This window comes from Opisthocomus hoazin, chromosome 5 (assembly GCF_030867145.1).
Source record: "Opisthocomus hoazin isolate bOpiHoa1 chromosome 5, bOpiHoa1.hap1, whole genome shotgun sequence".
Taxonomy (NCBI): domain Eukaryota; kingdom Metazoa; phylum Chordata; class Aves; order Opisthocomiformes; family Opisthocomidae; genus Opisthocomus; species Opisthocomus hoazin.
The window spans coordinates 15,899,970-15,916,417 of NC_134418.1; the positions used below are offsets into that span (position 1 = coordinate 15,899,970).

Consider the following 16,448-nt stretch of genomic DNA (forward strand, 5'->3'; position numbering starts at 1 on the left):
GATTTGACTTCTTACTAAGACCCACACTACCAATTACTAATCATAGTAAAACTTTGCAAAGCAACTGTATTTCTGCTGCATTCCTGCTGCTTGCCTACTGATCCAGACGTCCCTGGACTCAGTCTTGCTTGAGTTACTTATCTGTGATGCCAGATGACACTGGGAGGGTTTAAAAGCACTGCTAGAGGGGCTAGGATGCTGGCTTTATGTTGGTTGTCGATGGGTATCCTTTATTCTTCGTGGACAGCTCTAAGCTTCCAAAATGCAACATCCTTATTTCCAGGGCTGGGCTGTCCTTTAGTTTGTTACTTGAGCAGGAAAATTCCACCACCTCATTATATTGCAGTGTATAATGTGAACTAATATATATTAATAAAGTTAATACACTTTCAAATTATAAAGACCGATTGATATAATAGTTAGGGAAATTAATTTTCATAAAACCACATAATAACCTTTGCAAAGGAGCTGACACAAGTCAGTAAGTGCAAGTTGTCCCTGGTGGCTTTCATGGGATCCGCATACACAATTCTCACCTATAACTGTTTACATTACAATGTACACTCATGATTTTTAACCCTTTGTTACATCAATAGTCATCTTTTGTTTCAGATAGAAGCTTACTTAGTTGTTTCTTCCATGAAAGGTGAGAGCAAAGTACCTTTGATCATCCTTTTTACCTTTCATTGAACCTTTGCCACTACTGTTCTGTCTTTGCTGAGCTGAGGAAACTTGGAACCACACACAGTCTTCATGATGTGGTCAAATCTTCAATTTACACAGCAGCATAAGGATGCTTTCTTCTTTGTTCCTTTTCAAATCTCAGCGTACAGCTTGTTTTTCTGAGCTTTATTAAGCACTGAAGAGAGGTTTTCACAGAAATGCATTGTAATTCCAAGATTTTGCTCCTGCACAGTACTAGTCATCTTGGAGCTCATAATTTTGTAGTTGAAATTAGGATGATCTTTCCCACTGTGAATTGTTTCTATCTATCCAGAATATAATCCGTCATTTTACTGCCTAGCTATTCAGGCTCACAAGGTCCTTCTGCAGATCTTCAGTGGGCTTTTGTCCTTAAGTCCCTGGATAGCTTGGTGTCATCAGCAGGCAGTCAGTCACCCGAGTGCCCAGCTCCTTTTCCAAGTCACTTGTAAGTACGTTGAGCAGGTCCAAGCACAGGTTGCTACAGCAGTGTACCTGTGACCTCTGTACTGCAAGTACTGCACACTCACTCCCACCCCCTGTGCTCAATGTTTAACCAGTTATACATTTCAAGACATTTGGCCTTATGTCATTTCTGCTTGGTTTCTTTGACAGCATTTGTCAAAAGCCTTCTAGAAATCCCAAGAGGCTGTATCAGCCCTAACACCTTCTTCACAAATTCTAAAAATGCTTAATAAACTACAATGTTGCAAACTCTACTGCTGACAGTGTTTTCGTACACTGCTGATCAAACAATGTAACAGACTGAGGGCAACATCTCATTTTGGAACTAAAACATTCACAGTTGAGACAATTCTTTTCACCCAGTTTCCCACCCGATGTGTTTAGCTTTCCCTTTCCTTTTCTGTGACCCAAAGACCGTATCCCTAAATCCGAGATCCCTGAAGATACATGTTCATGTCTAGACAATGGTAAGGATAGGTCAAGCCCTGTTTCCAATCATTCCAGTACAGAATTGATCGAAAGATGTAACTTACTCGTGGTTCCTCTTCTCGCACAGAATCCATGCTAACAGAACCATCAGCAAAACAGAGTGCAACTCTGAAGTCATGTACCAAAACGCTCCATTTTAGAGATGCCATCTGGAAAGACTTTGGGCCCTGTGTCAGATACGGTTTCCTCTTTAGGCAGCGTGGTTAGATACTGCAGTGATGTCAAAGGTACTTCTAAAGGACAAGGTGCTGGCAGTTAAAACCCTTTTTTCCTCCCTTCAAATTTGACTAAGAACAGTTTACTTGAAGAGAAATTTGGATTTTATAGGAAGCACCTGAAAATACGCAACATCATCGTGCTACTGAACTGAACCATCCCTGTATCCTGATGCCGTACACCGACAAAGCACAGCGGTATCGTGGGGGAGATTGCTGGGAACACCACCTCCTCCTTCGGCCTGTTGTCCCGTCAGAACCCCTGAGGGACGGCCAGCCGGCAGCGACCCGGCCGCGCCCCTTCTCAGTACACCCTCGCCTGTCATCTTGCAGGTGCTTCGACACCCGCCCAGCCGCTCCCCGCACGGCGGACAGGTCCCCGCACGGTGCGGGCGGCCCTGCCCGGGGTCCCCCGACGTGTCCCCTCAGCGCCGGGGCCTTCCCCGCCGCCTCCCCCCCCCCGCCGGGCCGGGGTACGCAGCGCGCCTGCGCAGCCGCCGCCGCCGCGCCCGGGGCGCCTCAGTAGAGCTCTACACGGCGCCGCCGGAGGGAGCGGCGGCGCGGCGCTGGCCAATGGGGCGGTGCGGCGCCGCGGCGGCCGTGAGGTCAGTTCCGTCGCCGCGGTGGGCGGGGGGCCGTGCTGAGGCGGCGGCGGCGGCGGAGGGGGGCTCGCCCTCGCCTGCGCCGGAGTAAGTACCTCAGGGCGGAGCGGGCGCTGCGGGCCGGTGAGGGTGAGGGTGAGGATGAGGATGAGGATCAGGATCAGGATCGGCGCTGCGTTTCTGTGTGTCTGGAGACAAGGGGAGCGGTGGTGGCTGGCGGGGTCTCCCCCTGAGGGAGGGAGCCAGCCCGCTCTTTTTTCTCCCTGTCCTCCTCCGAGCCAGGTGAGGCTCTCCCCCCACCTCGCCCCGGGTCGGCCGGCCCGGCGCCGCGGCTGCCGGCTGCTCGCCGCCGCTCTGCCCGCCCACGCGGGGGGCCGGGGGTCGCGGCGGCGAGCGCGGGCTGCCGCCCGGCGGGCCGCGCGGTGCTGCCCCCTGCGGGCCGGCGGCGGCACTGCGCGGCGGCGCGGGCGGAGCCGCCTCCCCGGCGGCAGCGGCGGGCCGAGGGCTGCGCGGCCTGTAGAGGGTCCGGCGCCCCGGTAGCGGCGTGGCTCGGCCTCCCGGGCCGGGCTCTGAGCGAGGGAGGCCTCTCTTCCCCGCTGAGGCGGCAGCGCTTGTACGCGGGTGGGCTGGATGCCCAGGGAAATGGGATTTTTTGGTGTTGGCCGGCGGGTGCTGCTGTCTCGTGGACGCCATCAGGCCGCTTTAGACTCGACTGGGCTGCAGAGCTGTTGTCCAGGTTTGTCATCTTCGTCTGCTTCCTGAAGAAAAGAAGGTTTTGGGTTAGTGACTATGTTACTGCACAATAGAGAACGTCCTGTGTTTTGTACGTGTGTTGTGTTCTGCAGAGTGTTTGGGCATAAGATTCGCTTAATTAAATCCTACGTTAACTGTTGTTGCAAGAGAATCAATCACAAAAAACTATTACATTGGACACTTGAGATAATTTAGATGTATAAACGACTTGGATTTCTTCCAAATTAATGATCCGGTGTTATCATAGATGTAGCTGAATTGCCCTGAAATATACATTTAATAAAAAAGTCTGTTTTAGTATTGAGATGGCTAATGGTACTCCACGGGGTTTTGCTAGCAGTCTCTTGTGCATTGTTGCTACAGTGAAAGGTTATAGTCACGGCCCTTTTCTTGCAGATACGTATGTATGTGATTAATTTTAGCAGGAATTAAATCTGTGGAAATTAATTTAAGCATCTATATGAGTGTTCTGAGAACTGGACATGTAGGAGTATGTACTTTTAATGGGGCTCTCCTCCCTCCTTTCTCATTTGCTGCCGTGCTGTACTTCCTTGCTTTATTGCTTACAGGCCTTAAAGCTTAGACCAAGGCAATGCTGAATACTAGTCAGTGTCCTTTGAATATACAGGGAGATTTTTAAAAATGGTTGTAAATTGTATGAAATGCTGAAATGTGCAGCATAAATTTAAAAGTTGATCATACATGTGATGATGAACAACTGTATAGACATTGCTGAACGCTCTCTAAAATACTGCTTTTGATGCAGTAGTTATTTGAGAATGCGTTGCTTAGCTTGTTGCTAGAAGACCACCAAGCAATTGAATATGTCAGAAATGTGTATATTTCAGATACAAATAAAGGTAGGCCTCGGTCCTAGAGCCACAGAGAAGCAGACCTCCATTTCAGTAGAATATTGTGTTGTATGTATATGTACCTGCCTTGTTACATTGCCAATAAATGTCAATAAATTGCACAATTATTGACTTACTCATTTGAAAAATAGAGATTTACTTTTAATCAGTATTTTGTATAACTTTATATGTAGTAAAAATTTTGAGTGTAGTTATTTTTTATGTAGAGTGAAATAACCATATTTTATAATAAAAATAAGCTCTAAAAACCTGGTGCGTGGTCTTTACTCTTCTTAATTCTCTATATTGACATTCCTCATTCATTTAGATGGAAAAATTTCATGTGGATTTCAGATACAAAAAGTGTTATGATTGTGATTAGCTGTTACTGCAAAACAAAATGTCTTTTTAAGACGGAGTAATTGTAGATAAAATTTCTTTGGTGTATTTGAATAATTTGTTTTTAATACAAAATCAATTCTTTTAGTTAGTGCAATGCCTTAGAGTTGAGTGAAGCACTTTGGATCTCAGTCATTAGGCCTAAAATTAGTGACTGATAATTGGCGGCGGCGTGGCTGGGTCAACAGAATGGTTAACTCTGCCTAACAGAGATAGTCAGTTGATGTTAAATGGGTAGTATATGGCATGTATATAATTGTAAGACGCAGACAAAATCATTTTAAGGTTACACAGACATTTAAGTTTTTCAGAGACTCAAATTCTGCACACTGCATCTTGCTGATACAGTGATGCACAGTGTCTTCCAATTCCATTTGAACAGCTTCTCTTAGGAGATGACTTACAGGCCTTTCAGTATCAAAGCAGTCCTTGATTGCTGAATGCAGTCTTTGAACTTCGTGTGTGAGAGGTCTGCGATTTGCTGAAGTAAGTTCTTACTTACCTGGTCACATGTTATAAATGCATGCTGCTCGTCAACACCCATTTCATTGATAGCAGCATATAATTTGAGATTAAAAAGGAAACTAAAACATGGGGGAAGAAATATTATTCTTTGAAATTATGAACAAAGTGTTTATGTATTTGAAGTAAATGGAAATTTGAAGAGTATAGAATAACGGGAGGACATTGGCAATTCCTGTCTGACAGTGGCCACATCAGTGGTTTTTAATCTACTGCAGTGCAAAAGACCTGATACTGGATGAATTTAGGATAGTCAGGCTGCAGAGTACGTTTCTGCCTATTTTTCTTGATTTTAGTTGGTCTTTGTTTTCTAACCTCTATGTAAATATGATATCCACTGTTTGGAATGCCTTTGGACTCCTGTGGATCTATTGATCTCTGTGTCTTGAGCAGCAAGGTTCGAGATACGCTAGTGTTGTGTGAAAGGCAGGAATATTTACATTCATTAAATGCCCCAATTTCTAATGTCACTGAATTGTAGGTGTTTGGTAGAAGGAGTGAATGGGAAAGTTTGGTTTATCTTCCTTCTGTTGCACTTTTTCCTTGTGCCTCTTAAGTTTCTGCTTCCAATTTTTTTCAAAACTAGGGCCTCTACGTTTTTTGAATTTTGCCTGATTCAGGTACATTATTGTATTTCAGCGTATTTTTACAAACTTTTTCTGAATCCATTCCTGTAAAGACACTGACTGGAATTGATTTTAACACTCCTGGTATCTCTTACTCCATTCTTCATCTATCCTGTCCTTGTGTTTGCCATTCAGGCTCCATGTAGATTTTCAGGTCTTCCTTCAGTGCTATACTTGGATTAGCCTGTGTGCTCTGTGTTTGATTGTAACTTGAAAAATCAAGTGTGTATGTTTTAATTAAGTCTCCTGAAGCATATCTCTGCTAACGCTCTAAGTGTCAAAACAAGTCTGCGGGGGAATTCCCCACCCCTGGTATGGAGTGAATGGATGCTGGGTTGCATTGCCTGTCTGTGTACCTTGATGTACTCATTTTTCTGAAGTAACCGGGAAAAACAAATAATTTTTTTAAATATAAGACTGAAATTATAACGTACTTCTAGGCTTATTTTATCCAAAGTGATGATAAAGTGTTAGCTAGTGAGCATTCAGGAAAGATTAGTGAAAAAATAGCTAGGGCAACAACAGTAGTGTCACTTTGGCATTACCTGGTTATTCAGTTCTTTTTCACCTTGTACTAGGTCTGGCTGGGATAGAGTTAAATTTCTTGATAGCAACCTGTATGCTGCTGTGTTTTGGATCTGTGGCTAAACAGTGTTGATAACACACCAGTGTTTTGCCTGTTGCTGAGCGGTGTTTGCACAGTGTCAAGGTTATTCCTGCCTCTCGCCCGGGTGAGTAGACATGGAGTGGGCAAGAGATTGTGAGGACATACTGCTGGGACAGCTGACCAGTATTGGTCAAGGGGATAGTTCGTACCATACAATGTCCTGCTCAGCAATGAAAACTGGAAGTAGAGGAAGAAGAAGGGAGGACAGGAGGGTTGGCTTCCAAGGAGGCTCTTGCTCGGAGACTGGCCAGGCATCGGTCTGCTTGTAGAAGGTGGTGAGTGATTTCCTTTGTATCACCTCCCTGCCCCATTCTTTCATCTATTTGTTAAACTACCTTTGTCCCAACACTTAAGCTTTCTCGCTCTTTTTCTTTAGTTCACTACCTTTCCTACTCAGGAAGGGATGGGGAGCCAGTGAGCGGCTGTGTGGCTGCTTGTCTGCTGGCTAGGATCAACTTGCCGCGCATCTGAAATTCAGTCGCAACATTCAAAATCTGTATGCTAGCAACATGGTATTTGTCACAGGTCTGAATGAAAGTGTGGTTTTGAGGTTATATACCTATTTGTTTTCACATTCATATGTAAAGCTATTTGAGTTAGGAATGTTTAGAAGGATTACTAGCCTGTTCTTTGGATTATCTCTGTTAAATTTTTGTAGTGTCCTCTTTGACTGAGCAATCCACATGTGTCTGGTAAATTGAAGTGTTCTTAAAATGTTTGATGGTGTTTCTTGTACTTCCTTGCTCTTTAAACATGGTGGATCCTTTTTCATATTGTCCCATAATGTGACATTTACAGTGTTAAAATAGATAAGAAAACTGTCCATGTCTTTAATACTGTTTTTTGTGGTGAAGGATGTTGGTGGTATAAAGTGCTCTTATCTTTTGCCCGGTTCACGTGGAGTGCAGTTTCAGTATCGGTTGATAGCTGTTAACAGAGAAAAAAATATATTGATCTAACTTCACCCTCTCCTTTCGAATGCAGTTTTAGTTCTTCTTAAAGCTGTGTAGAAATCTTCAAAGCATTTTTGGTCTGATTTGATAAGTTCAAGATCTCTTACTGTTTTCTCCTGAAGTAAAACAGTGGATCTCTTGAACATAGGCCTACCATTACACTTGTGTGTTGGCAAGATTAATCTTAAGTTTAAGAAGTGATATTAGCAGAGGAAGAATGGTCCATCTGAGACTCCCAGAAACATTTGTTTTTATTTCCTCTCTAGAATCTGGGTAATAGAGGGCATAATGTTACCAACATTAGAATTGCTTAGAAAAAAACCCTTCAGATCAGATCATGATACAATAGTCTTTCCTCCTTCCTGGGAGGCTGCCATTGATTTGTTTATCACATGGAGATATAGAGTTTTTTTGCATAGAGATGTATAGCCATCTGCATTGCAATGGGATGAGATTATTACAGTCCTAAGAACTACCTGCTGAGCAGTTTTACAGGTATGCAGCCATCCATCTGCTAAAGAATAAAAGGCCCGTGATGTTGTCCCTTACCATTTCTCTAACTTATTTTTACTATTGTTTGAGGTGACATCAATATACTGGCTCTTTGCAGAGCCTCATCTTTAGGGCAGCATTCTGATAGCAGTTAGGGATATTGGCAGATGGAGCACAGGGCGATGCAAGAACAACTTCCTGGATCAGATACTTACTTCTTTGAAGCCATTATGGAGATGCACCATAGTGTAAAGGTTCCCTCATTCACATAGGATTATTGTAGTAGGATGCTACTTTGGTGATCTCAGTGCTGTACTTTTGGAGCCCACGTCAGGCCCTGCTCTCTGTAGGCAGACTTGGAGAGTAACTGGATTTTGGAAGCAGAAACCTGTAGGATATATTCAAATCTAAAGGAATCTAGAAAAAATCTCATGAAATAGGGTCTGTACATGAATGCAGATCTGTGCAACAGTATGTCTGTAAGTAAGAATGTTTGAATGAGAAAGGTGTTCAGTAGATTGTACTTGTAGCTGTCAGCTTTGGACGTTGGGTTTTTAATGTATGTCTCAAAAGGCTAATTTAGTTGTTTGTTTTCCAAATCACAGTGGTCACATAGGCTTGGCAAAAGCTTAAAGGCTGAGATCTTGTTTGAGTTAGATATAGAAAAGAGGCAGTAAGAGTGCTGGAACCTGTGAGGCCAACTATGCTGTGCAAGTTAATGTGGTGGTTTTACATTGATGTTACTGTTCTCCCTCTGCCTTCCATTGCGCTGTTTATTTTGCTTGATTGAGACATTCTGTATTACCAGGATGGAGTGAATTATTTATGTGCTTGTCCACATATATAGAAGTGATTACACTGTGATATTAATAGAAATGAAAGTAATTAATTTTGCAGCTGCAGATTGTTTTGACTTCATTACTTTGAGAACATGTGAAGTATAAATCACATCTTGATATGAATTAGTGTTCAAGACTGAATTAGTGTTCAAGACTGGATCTGAAACATTGGCACTGATTGGATAAGAACTTCCTTCTGTATTTCAGTAATTTCCATGCTAACTTTAAAATCCTTATATTTTAAAAACAAACTCGTATTTGTGTATTTCTTGTAACCATTGTAGTCACTCTCCTTCTTCCTTCTGGGTTTCACAAATGAGTGGCATTTGCAGTGTTTCATAATATTTTTTCCCCGAGTTAAGGGTTATATATGAACTGAAATCATATTCTGTTGCTCAGTTCTATTACCAGGTGTCTGTCTTGTTAGGTTTATAAATAGATTTCGTGAATGTATATTTTTTCAGGACATGAAGAAAATTGCATGAACTCTTTAAGTTTTGATGCATAGCAGATATTTTTATGAATTTATGAACATTTTGAATAAGAGCAAATGTTGAAGGATTATTTGATTGGGTGTGTTTCACTTAAAGTTAATGGTTGTATGTGCAGAATACAATTGGTGGTCTAAACACTAGACTTGCACTCTGTAATTCAGCTGTAGTCCACTAGTAGTTCAATTATTAGTTCATTGTATTTCAGTGATCAGTGAATCGTAACTGACTTAATGTTCTGCTTTTTATTCTTTAGTGCTGCAAGTTGATTGAATAAAATTAAGAACATGGAATATAGTATGGATGCAGTTCCTTGAGCACCGTTTCTTCCACAGTGTATGTTTTGCAGATTGTTGGCCTGAATGATTGATGGATAAACAGCGTACACAGGACTAATATCAAGAAAACATTGTGTCTGTTGTGGCTGTGTTTGACAAAACTGATGCAGAATCACATCTTCTGAAATGCAGTTGAAAAAAATGAGGGAAATTTTACCAAGATTGTACCCTGGCCAAGTTAACGATAAAAATAATTCCTTAACTACATCCCCAAAGCAGTCTTCTGAGGATAAAACAAATCCATCAAAAGGGGACGATGACCAAAACTACTGTTACCAAGGAACTGAGGCTGAGTACAATAAGTTGTCACTGATAAGCTGTATAAAATGCAGAAGCGTTCAGAAAATTTCAGTGCAAGATATAGAGAAGCGTAAGAAGCTTGGGTGGACTGAAGACAAAAATTTCATCTGCAAGAAGTGCAGTCATAGTACACCATCAGCTTTCCATTTTGTTCCTGAGGGTGCCAATGCTGTCAACTTTGAAAAACATGAAAAAAAATCTCCAAGTAAACCCCAGAAAACATTTAAGGTTAAAAACTTTCTGCCAGGTAAATACTACTGTGATAAATGTAGGTTTTCAACAAAGGATCTTTTGCAGTATAAAAAGCATATAGGTCAACATGAAGAAATTAAATTTTTTTGTTCCCACTGTAGTTACATATCCTACACCAAAGGAGAATTCCAGAGACATTTGGTGAAACACACTGGAACTTTTCCCTATCAGTGTGAATACTGTGAATATGGTGCTGTTAGACATGACTATATAGTAAAACATACGAGAAGAGTACATGAAACACCCACAAAACGGCTGTCAAATACTATCATAAACCACAAGCAAAAGAAGCCAAGTCAAAGCTCTTTATCTGAAAAGCGGAAATACGATAAAATTCCTTTTCAGAATGAACTTTCAAATGCGTCTTCAAATATGGTTTGTGAGATTCCAGATGAAGTAACCAAAACAGTCTGTTCATCTCATGATGTAGAATGTGGTGTAAACACAGCATTGGTCCAGGATAAATCAGTATTGGAGCCATCTGAAATAAGCGTATGTGAGAATCAAAGTGTTGAAGTTGAGGTTTATTCTCCAAAAACAGAGCCTTTACAACCTGGAATGCCTTTAACAGTAATTGCACCGTCTGAACTTGTAGTTCCTTCTAACTGTTTAGCTCAGATAGTAGAGATTAAAATAGTGAATGGAGCACAACAGCTGGTTCTTAAACTAATTCCTATGAAAGAAGCAACTTATAAACCTGTAAATGGTACAGAAGAGGAACTTGAGAATCAAGGTATAGAACGATCTGCAGAAGAGAAAAAACAGTCTTCTGTATCTCAAAATGAGTTACTAACCATGGAAGTGAATGTAGACAAATTATCCAGTGTTAGTAACCAGCTTAATTTGGATGATACATGTGACAAGAATTCTGAATATCTTTGTTTTTCTGATTCTCAACTCTCAGACTGTAACTCTGTATCTATACAGAGGGAAGATGCATCAAAATTATGCCTTCATTTGGTGAAAGGTATTGATGTCCATTCAGGTGTTATAGAACTTTGTTCTCCATCTCTGGTGATGAATAGTACTGAAAAAAAAAGTGATCTTAAATCCACAAGGTGGGAAGTAGATGGAAAAAATAGCTTACATTATGACTTGTATTGTTATGAAGAAGCAGTGGATAAATATGCTTGTATTTCTGAAGACAGAAGTTCTAAGAACATCTCAGTAGAGGCTGCTCCGGAGGGCAGAAATTCCTCTTGTTCTGCAGTCCTTAAACAAAAGGATACATCGCCTCTAAAGAGGGGTGACAAAGAGTGTAGGAGTCTGCCAGTCAGCTTTGCAGAAACACATTTAGCTGGTAAGGGTTTTGATAAAAAAGCTGTTACGTCTTCTCAAGCAGGAAAAAGTTTTCATGTCACTAAAGCTCCACTTTGTGAGGACATGACTTTTGGCTTTAGCAAAGTAAAGAGAGCTGAAGCCGTAAATCAAAAGGACAGTCGTCATCTGGAATCATTAGAACTACAGAAGATGGAAAATAAAAGCAACCCTTTTGAAGGACCTGTTATTTCATCTGTATTTTCTCTCAGCTCTGGGGCTGAAAATGTTCCAGAGGGTGTCAGATGGGATGACACAACATGCAATAAGTCAGCAACACTGCTATGTAGAAAGATTGCTCAGCTCATGTCCGCTGCTGAATCTAACATAAAATCCATGCCTTTGAGATGTCAAGCTTCTAATAAAAAGGTGCTTTTCCCTCAAGAAAATTCAGCAAGCTGTGAGAGAGTTGTTCCTGCCACTGAGGTGGAACAGTCTGTGTCTTTGCCTCAAGTGCATGGTGGAAGCAGTGTGATTAGTAACGAAGAACACAGTAAAGATCAGTTGCTTACATTTGCAAGAACATCTAAAAGCAGGGTAACTAAAAATTCCCATATTGCTACTCCAGTGTTTATCCCCAAAGGGACAATGCTGAGAGTGCTGAATGTTACTAGCAGTCAAAACTCAAATGGAATAGAAAACAGGAGTGAAACATCAGCTCCTTCTCTGTATTGCAATGAAATGTTTCTGCCTCGCCCGGTTCCTGTCAGTGTTTCAGAGACACTCGGCAGTAATTTGCCGTGTTTGCCTAATCAGAGTGAACCAAATGTGCAGTCCCGAAGTATATCCCTCAGGCAAAGACCAAAGCGAGAGGCAACTGTTAAAAACAATAGCAAACAAACTGGTGTGCCATTTCAGAAAAGCAGTGATGTCAATAAGCAAAGCAAACCCTATTCAAGAAGTCAACTAGGTCCCAAAAATAAGGTGAAACAAGCAAGTTTGAGGGAACTTCGTAAGAGAAAAACAAGAACTCAGTCAGAGACGAGTTCAAGTTCTGACATGTCGTATCTGTTGACAGCAAGACGTCTTCGTCTTGTCCCTCTGAAGATGAATCAGTTGATAAAATGCCCTCGTCGTAACCAGCCAGTTGTGGTACTAAACCATCCTGACGTTGACTCACCAGAGATAATTAATGTCATGAAGACTATCAACAAGTATAAAGGTCAAGTCCTGAAGGTAGTTCTATCAGAAAGGACAAGTAGTTGTCTTGGTGTCAAACGTTATCGAAAGCGTCTTACTCTTCAGAATGCTGAGACAGGAAACCAAGCAAAAAAGCAGAGTATGCTAAAAATGAAGCTAAAAAAGACCCATAAGAACAACTACCAGGTGGTGGAAGCTTCACCAGCTGAAACACTTCAGTGTATGTTTAAGTGTTGGTTTTGTGGAAGAGTGTATATGGACCAAGAAGAATGGATAAGTCATGGACAGAGGCACTTGATAGAGGCGACCAAGGGTTGGGATGTTCTTTCTTTTCCAGCAAAAAAGCGTTAAGTGAGAGACCAGGGGGAGTTTCCCCTCCTAATGAGTGCTACTAACTTGCTTGGAAACAAAAATTGAAATAAATGCTGTATTTTGCCAAAAGGTCTCTACTGTTAGCAAAGTGGGAGAGGAGAGCAGAGTTAGAGAGATACAGAGAAGCCGATAGTGAGGATTAAGCACTACTTTGCACTCTCATGTTTGAAATTTGTATTGGAGGTCTCCTTCATCTGTTCCATAGGAGAAATTTGAAAAAGATTTGCTATGCAAACATCTTTCTAGTTACCATTCTGTATGCTAGGATACTGTGCTGTGACTGGTTTGTGGTAGGTCTGTAGGGATTAAAATCTTAGATGATGAGATCTTTGTAAATTTAACAGGCTTTAGTTTGCTTTATTACAGCATAATGTTTCAGAGATTGAGCATATGTGTACTGAAAAACATCATTGATCCTCTGTGGGCAGCAAGTGTATATCATAGGTTTTAGTGGCAAATAAAGCGCCATGCATAAAGAATAAAACTTAAATGTGACTATTTCAGTGAAACAAAAACATTTCTGCTGACTTCAGAGGAAATACAAGGGTGTAAATGAAGAATCGGTGGGATCAGTTACTCCCACTAGGTCAAATAGCACTAAAAAGTTTAATTTTGTTTAGTACTTAGTCTGTGCGTAGCCTGTGTTGCGTAGATGTGAGAAAGAGAGAGCAGAACACTGTCAGCTTTCTGTACCATCTTTGTTCTGAGCAGACAGAGCTGGAGAACTTATCAGGCTTGGACCAATACAAGAGAGAAGCTTTTTTCTATATGGTCTCAAGGCTGTTTTGAAGTCCTAGAAAGTAATAGCCAAACATAAACCCTCTACTGCCATGTGTGTAGCCTGATAGAAACACCTTTGCAAAATTGGGCATTTAGTTAGAACTCTAGCCGGTGCGTTAATGCTTATTTACAGGGGGAACTTGCTGAAGATGAAGACTTATAATAATCTAAAAATGAAAAACCATGTTGCATAGCTTTTACGTTGACAATGTTGAACCAGACTTTCAGTGCAATCTTTCATGCTTCTTAAGAATTTAGATGTTAGAATATATTTTTTGTCGCCCTCAGTTCATACAAGCATGTGCCTAGTTACATATGTACGTCTAATGTGTATCTGCTGACTTCAGTGCAGTGTAAGCATTGCTCAGTTGCCTAAACACTTCCCTAAATCAGGGCTAACTTTCCAGTTTTCAGTAAAGAGGAGGGATGGATGATACTGAAGTCTAATGTTTCTGTATGTGAGCAATGGATGTTTTTCTTCATCTTGTCAATTTGAAATAATTTTAAAATCGTATAGAATGAACTATATCGAAGCACATATTTACAATTAAAATAACTTCTTACATTTTTACAGATAAGAAAACCAATACAGACTTTCATGCTGGATTTGTGTTCTGTGTTTGAACTGGGACTACTCTTGGACAAACTGGTGGATCCTAACTCTTTTCACTGCTGGTGCATTTTTGTAAACAGTTTAAGCTGGGAATATTTTTTTTATATACTTCAGATTATACATTGTTTTGATAAAGTATGTATCCTATCTGTATTGAAATGTAAATATTTTAAAACTACATCTGACTGAGGCTTATTTTCAAAACTAGTTAAAACATTGCTTCCCAATCATTTTGCAATACAGTGTTAAAGTCCTTCAGATGGTGCTTCAAGTCAGATCTTTTTCATTGTGTACATGTGGAAAATTTTTGTATCATTTGTATCAGACTAACATATTCCACAGAACAAACTTCTTGTTGTCTGTTTTGTCAACAATAATGAAATGGCAGTTCTCATTTTATATTCAAATGGAATTATATTTTTTTAGATGGGTACACTAGAGGGTTTTTTCACTTCATATACTTTGATGCCAAACCTAACAGTACTGTTTGCATTTTCAATAGTGAAAACAGCTTCCACTTTAAAATTCTGGCATATTGCGTGTAATAAATATTGGAATTGCTAAGAGAAGAAAAAATTATGGGTAACATTCCTGCTTTGTTTTAACTTCTTCACTCCAGGTTACTGTTTGAATTAATTTTGTTTCTGTAGAAGCTGCTAAATAAATAGTTTTGAATTTGCTTCGTAAGAGTTGTCACTGACAAAATTAAAACATTCCTCATGAAGGCTGCATTGGGGAGGCATTGCTGCTCAGCATTATAAGCTTGGGGTGGTTTAAGTATGCTGGTAATGCTTGTCATCTGTAAGGAAGTTTACCGTTTTAGCAAACATCTGCAAAGCCTTGTATATCACTGCCATAATCTGCTGTCTAAATTGTTAAGCTGTGGCTTTTTTTCATGGGTTGAATTTAGAAAATATGTGTTTTGTTTTAACAGGAAAACCTTTTGTGAGTTAAATTGTATGGTGGTTATGAAACATATAAAGCAGATTACATCATGTCTCTCTTCCTTTTTATTAGGTCTGCCAAACTCTGCTTAGCAGCTTGTGTTTTGTTAATTTTCATTCTTAATATTAGATAATGTCATGTCAGAATAATGTCCTTCCAGTTTAACAGGCTCAGTGGTTTGAGAGAAATAATTCTAACGAACATTCTCTTTCATTTTGATGCAACATTGAGGAAATAAAAAGGTTGCAACCAACTGCTGAATTTTTTTAGAGTTAGTTTGTGCCACTATATAGTACATCATAAATTGAGTTGGAATGTCATGTTTTGGGCTTGAATGTTTTTATTCTTCTTCTTCCTGTTCTGTAAGGATAAAGTAACAGAGGTTGCTTTCTTGGTGTATTCCAGTTACATAGTCAAACTTCTCCGTGTGCTTAGAGTTGAAGGTTATGGACGCTTTGCAGAAAAATAGTGAAGTTTGCCTTTCACATTTGTAATGAATTTAGTTAAGCCTGCCAAAACTCAAATTATACGAATAATTATTACCATGTTTTTTGCTGGAAAAGATCACCTTCTCATCGTCTTTGATACACAGTGGAACATGTTTTGTTCTGAGTTTGAAGCACATCTACTGTTCCTACTGATGATTTTTCTCTTTATTTGTGTGTGGTATGAATTCAAATGGACTGTGTGCATAATAGTCCTACTGTATAAGTGACTGAGCACTCAGATATAGAACAGAATTATCTGCTACTTAGGCTAAAGAGTGTTAGTTAAGTAATAGAATCTACATAAAGGTAGCTTTATAATCTGCTCCAATACCTGTGAGCACCAGCTCAAACCCAGTGACTTCAGTGGCTGCCAAGCACAGCTTGTTATTGTGCAGACACACATGCAGACTGAATGAAATTGTTAAACAGTGAATACTCAGATAAATAGCATTTCACGTGCATTTTTTAAAAGCAAGAAAAATTCTTTATATGATTGTAGTATGCTTTATTAGGTTTTGCTACTAACAGCTTCAGTGACATTTAGGTAAGCAAGGTTGAATTTGGTTTTCATCTTGTGTGTAGAAGGTACAGTGCAAGATAAGCAAATTTCTCAACATTGTCAAGATATTAGGAGTCAGTCTCTTAACGCTTTTCTGTGAATTAGTACAATGACATATAATTTACCTGTATCCTCAAAGTTAAAAGCAAAATACAGGAATCAAAAACTGGAGTAGATCTGTATTCTCAGTTGGAGAGAAGTTTTTTAGTGGAGCATTTAGAATGCTTCGTACTGTTATGGGGATCTCCTCACTTAAAGGCTAATCTGATTTTTGAGAT

General features: G+C 40.3%; 1 protein-coding gene across 6 annotated transcripts; it reads left to right on the plus strand.

The window, feature by feature from the left end:
* The first annotated feature begins 2,446 nt into the window (after positions 1-2,446).
* Positions 2,447-16,401, plus strand: ZNF518B (zinc finger protein 518B). Of its 6 annotated transcripts, XM_075420543.1 has the most exons (3): positions 2,493-2,560; positions 9,323-12,449; positions 14,140-16,401. In XM_075420543.1, exons 2-3 carry the CDS (start codon positions 9,531-9,533, stop codon positions 14,365-14,367), a joined length of 3,147 nt encoding a protein of 1,048 aa, XP_075276658.1. In that variant the 5' UTR covers positions 2,493-2,560; positions 9,323-9,530; the 3' UTR covers positions 14,368-16,401. The 6 variants fall into 6 exon arrangements, with proteins under 6 accessions (XP_075276655.1, XP_075276658.1, XP_075276653.1 ...); XM_075420540.1 differs by lacking the exon at positions 2,493-2,560 and adding an exon at positions 2,447-2,476 and having other exon boundaries at positions 9,323-14,232; XM_075420538.1 differs by having other exon boundaries at positions 9,323-14,232.
* Positions 16,402-16,448: the final 47 nt, after the last annotated feature.

Coding starts and splice junctions, on each gene's coding strand:
- ZNF518B (XM_075420540.1), top strand. CDS start 9,531: ATGCAGTTGAAAAAAATGAGGGAAATTTTACCAAGATTGTACCCTGGC.